The following is a 5,161-nucleotide window of genomic DNA, read 5'->3' as shown; positions in this document are numbered from 1 at the left end:
TCTTTATTTATCATGTTGATAGGGGAGGGAATTACAAAATAGAAAGTTCCTTGAAGGAAACCTTAATTTAGTCTTCTAATGCAATACTTATTAAAAACTGAAATTAGAAACTAGCTGAAAAAGAAAACTAACTACTAATGACTTGACTCCTAAGAAAACAAAAAATAACTTAAATTAAACCCAACTTAAAAGGAAACTAATGAAAAAAGAAACAAACTTGTAATCCCGTAGGCAACCTTAAAGCCCCTCTTTTAGGCCTATAAAAGTGGCCTATTACGCTCAAAACACATGGGATCAAAGGCCCAATATGTATGGAACCCAACCTTAGGCTTATTCCTAATAAGACAAGCCTAGTTTGGTGAAGAATCTGCATCACTGAGCTGAAAAGGTATTTGACAATGATCTTCTCAGTGCTAATTTGAAGGTCATGATTGGACACTTCAAAGGTTTTACTTGCGTGTATGTCAGAAATTGACGAAAACTTTTATAATGTTTTTGGTGGGGATGATGTCTTGCTGGAGCAGACTATTCTTGACTTGGCTCTGGAGGGTGAGTTCTAGCTGAGAGTGATCTCTTTCCTTTTGTAGTCTGTCTTAGACTATTTATGATGACCTGGTTCGATATGGTCGCTTGTCAAGAGATGATGGAAGCTAGCCTCCTTGAACTGTTGAAACCCATCCATTGAAAAAAAAAAAAAAAAAAAAAAATAGTGTACCCAGTGCATGAGGCTCCCACCACTGCAGGGTTTGGGGAGGGTCATAATGTATGCAGCCTTACCTCGTTGCATGGAGTGGCTGTTTCCTGACTCGAACCCACGACCACTAGGTCGTAATGGAGCAAGCTTACTGTTGGCTTTCTATCATCATATTTCACCTTGAATGACTATACAAGTGCACATTGGAATGGAAGAAAAGGAATGTAAAATTGGAATTGAGTAATGTGGAACCCCGAGTCACAAAACCCTATCTGGGTTCGCTATGGGCCCACGCAAGTGATACATGGTTCAACAATTGAAAGGAATAACAAAACTGTAAATATTTTAAAGTTATAAGAAGAGTGGCAGGGTTGTAATTGATCAAACAGGAGAGGTTCACTTGATAGAATAAAGACTCGAGGACACAAAGGGGATTATAATTATTAACTAGGGCTACTCTTGGAAGGGAAACAAAATAAGGATAAGAGGGTATCATGACAGAAAATAAGGGAAATATGGGAAATCAGAATTAAAGAGTTAAAGATTGCATCTACCTTTGAAAACCAAAAAACCAACAGAACCCTCCTTAGCTTCGAATGATAGAAGTTATCCAAGAAAAGTGGAGTGGTGAATCGCAACTCAGAGCCCTCTTGAGTCCCAATAATGACCCAAATAAGAAAACATGTCTCAAATAATAAATGGGTGTAACAGATCTGGCGGAAAGATCTCAGAACCATATCTGATTTCTGGTTGTTACTCACAATAGGGATGCCGAATGGGTTAGGGCTTTAGGAATTCATGTTGCCCTAGCTAGGCGATTCTAACCCCAAAGTTTGAAGGGGAAAGAAGAGGATTACAGGGGTTTGATGCAACCACGTGGATGCGTGCCAGTAACGCCGAACAGAGACATGGAGAAAGAAGAGGAAGAAGAAGAATGAAGGCAGAGGAGGGGGAAAAAGAACTAGATCGCAGGGAAGAAGGGGTGGGGGAAAGTTTGCACACGCACACATAGGTTAGACAGGCACTCACACAAAACCAGTTATCATTATTCCATTATCAAATCTGTCTAATGAATTGGGTTACAAGTATATTTATAAAAGCGAAATGGACATTTTCCTAATTGTAGTCTAATGCTGAAAAGAAATAAAACCTAGCTCTATGTCTTAATTATCTAACCCAATCTAAAACTATAACAGAATCGAACTCTAAAATAAAAAATAGAATGGAACTCTAGCCTAAGTAAAACAAAAGATTACAAGATAAAACCAAATAAGTAAATAAATAAACTGCTAATATCCTATTAGATCAAAGACCCAAATTTGGACCTAGTTCTCAACCTGGGTTCTCAAACAAGCTCAGCCCGGTCCAAGGAAATACTCTTGCATCTTGAGATTTGGTGTGGCATTTCTATTGAAGCATGTCCAGAGGTTGATGCAGATTAATTACCAAAATAGGCTTGTTTTATTAGGAATAAGCTTAGGGTTGGGTTCCATACATATTGGGCCTTTGATCCTATGTGTTTTGAGGGTAATAGACCACTTTTATGGGTCTAAAAGGGAGGGTCTAAGATTGAATACGGGATTCAGTGATTTGTTTCCTTTTTCTTTAGTTTCCTTTTTAGATGGGGTTATTTAGTTTCTAATTTTCAGTCATAAATTAGTTTCTATTTCCAGTTTAGCAACTAAAGGACTTTCTATTTTGTAAGTTTCTATTTTCAGATTTAGTAACTAGTTGAGTTTCTAATTCATAGTTTCCTATTTCAGTTTTTGGAAACTAAAGTTAGTTTCTATTTCATGTAACCCCTATCACTATTATAAATAAAGCTATGGCTCCTTTAATGAGCCACGATTTTTACAATTAAAAAAAGAAGAAGCTTTATGCTGCTGCCGCTGGGTTTTCTCCATGGCTATACCTTTGTGTTTGATCAAGGGTTAGGGATTGGTGTGTGATCCGATCGACACTCTGCGGCGAGAAGTCCGGGTGGGTCTTTTCTTTTCTGGTTCTCTTATTGGATTATCTTCTTCAGCAGTACAGGCAAGTAATCTGAATTTTTCTGCAGAAATTTCTGGGTTGGGTTTTTCTGTGTTCCTTCCTATCGGCCTAGTTTTTTTGGAGAACCAGCCATCCGATGGCCTCCATATTTTGACTGAAGGATAATCCTATCCAGAGGAAGGATCGATCCAATTTTGGGGTCAATCAGACCACTGGATCTGCTGAAGTGAACTGTCAAGCAATTCTGGTCGATTGTCAAAACCTGCACAGATTTAGATTCTGTTTTCTGTTCTGTGTTACTGTGACATTCTGGACTATTAGCATCTGTGATCTGAACCTACTGGAGGTGTTATATTGTTATTAAAATTTCTGGTTTAATCCTAAGACTGCTGCTGATTTATTTCGCTTCTGGTTACTGTTCATTGAGATCGTTTATCAATTCTGGTTTGTGGCTGAAGTCTGATTTTCTGCTATAAGTTTGCTATTGGTTTTGGTTGTTCTTAGTTTAAAAGTTCCTGCAGTTTGGGGCTGGTTTGACTTGTCAAATCCATTCCTACATTACTCAGACTTTCTTGTTAGAAAGAAATCTATTTGGCTACTCTGATTCCCACTTCTGAAGGTAACTAAAAGCTCCTCTCTCTTTTCAAAGTATGTGTTTACAATGGAGAAATCATAAGCCACAGAAAAATCTAAAACTGAAATCCCCTCCTTATTCCCCCTTTCAAAACCATATCCTTCATGTACACTTTCATAGCTTCTATAATCTCTCCCATCATGTCCTTTCATATCACCCCGTATAATAATTTTCTTTTTAACTAAAACCTTGTACAAATCCATCTATATGTTCCTAAAATTATAACATACTACTTTCATACAATCCTACTTGGGGTGTGGTAAACGTTGATTATATTGACAATCTCTTTCTCCAACACAAGCTTAATGAATATCCTATCATCAAATCTTTTTACATCCACCACATCATTCTTAAAATTCTGTATCTATTTCCACTCCGCTTCTATAATTTTTATCCCCTGTATGCCAAAGTTTAAAGTCATACAACTCCTTAACTTAGTCTCTTGAATACAAGCTATGTTAATCATTCTTCTCCTTATAACTATCAATTCTAGATTTTTACCCATTAAAGATCCGATACCAAGATGCTAATTTAATCCTACGATTTTGGACTATCTTCTTGACCCGCACTCGTACATGGTGTGAGAACCTTTGCTTACTTATCACCGAATCTAGGCACCAATGTGATGTGTTGCTTACAGGAGACGCCCTAGCTAACCCTTATTCACTATTCAATACAATCAGGACAAAGTGTAGCAAATCGCTTGCGAGGAACACCCGAGCATATCATTGAAAATATAAGATTCTAGAATCCATGTAAAAAGGGTTTGGCCATAATTCCTTTTTAAGCCAATTGTTCAACCACAATTTATAAAATATTAGGGATCTCTAACAGTTATGCTCTAATTTCCTCCCTTCCCTTTACCAAAAAAATAAAAATAAAAAATCATCCCTCCCTCTTTCTCATCGTTGTCAAATTAAGGCAAATGAAAATTGAACTACTGTCTCTCTTTCTCTCACCTTTGCTTTCTATTCACTATACCAGGGTCAAAGTGTAGCGCATCACTTGCAAGGAACGCCCTAGCATATAACGTTAAAAATATAAGATTCTAGAACCCATGTAAAGAGGGTTTGACCATAATTCCCTTTTAAACCAATGGTTTAACCACAAATTATGAAACAGGGAAGAAGAATGCTACTTGGTCACATGGCCGCTGCATTAGTGTGGAGGCCAATGAGGGGGCACACAGAGACATAATCTGACGATGAGTTTTTGGTTTTTCACAAGGCAGAGCCATCATTTCGCCCCCCGTGTCTGGGGCGGGGGCCACACAACCAAGTGGCTTTCTTTTTCCCTTTAATTTCCTCCCTTCCTCTTCTCATTGTTATCAAATTAAAGCAGAGGAACGTTGAACTACTCTCTCTCTCTCTCTCTCTCTCTCTCTCTCTCTCTCTCTCTCTCTCTCAATCAAAAATGGTATGGCAATTAGTTTGTGAGACATAATGCAGCTGCTCCAAATAGGCCGCAGTTTTTAGCGCTCTTAATTTCTAAAAAATAGAATTTCCCAATAGTACCATCAGCATCTTTCAGCTTCTCCTCAATGCTGTGCCATAGATTATTCTCTCTGGCAAAAGTACTAATAAACTTAAAAATGAAGAGAAATATGTAAAGTTTCGAGCGTATACCTCAGCCTTGGCGGACGGTGCACCACCAAGATCATCCATGTGAATCTCGCTACCTTCGGTGTCCATCATAATTGCAACAGCATAGCCTTTCTCTTCATTGAGTTTCCGCACCCGCTCGATCACGCTACGATGCCACTCCCGAGTGCCATGGCACATGTTAATCCGAGCAACGTTCATCCCTCCTACAGCAAGCGCCTCCAGCTGCTCAAACCCACA

General features: G+C 38.5%; 1 protein-coding gene across 1 annotated transcript in view; it reads right to left on the bottom strand.

The window, feature by feature from the left end:
- Positions 1–5,161, bottom strand: part of LOC122089614 (pyruvate kinase isozyme A, chloroplastic) — a gene marked incomplete at its 5' end in the record, with an annotated part of 13,707 nt that extends 8,546 nt beyond the window's left edge. The window contains one exon of the mRNA XM_042659335.1: positions 4,946–5,161. Coding sequence (XP_042515269.1) covers positions 4,946–5,161 — 216 coding nt within the window. The remainder of the gene's footprint in view (positions 1–4,945) is intronic.

Source organism: Macadamia integrifolia, chromosome 9 (genome assembly GCF_013358625.1).
Source record: "Macadamia integrifolia cultivar HAES 741 chromosome 9, SCU_Mint_v3, whole genome shotgun sequence".
Lineage (NCBI taxonomy): Eukaryota > Viridiplantae > Streptophyta > Magnoliopsida > Proteales > Proteaceae > Macadamia > Macadamia integrifolia.
Note: the sequence above shows the minus strand (reverse complement) of the source record. Positions and strands in the feature narration are given on the sequence as shown.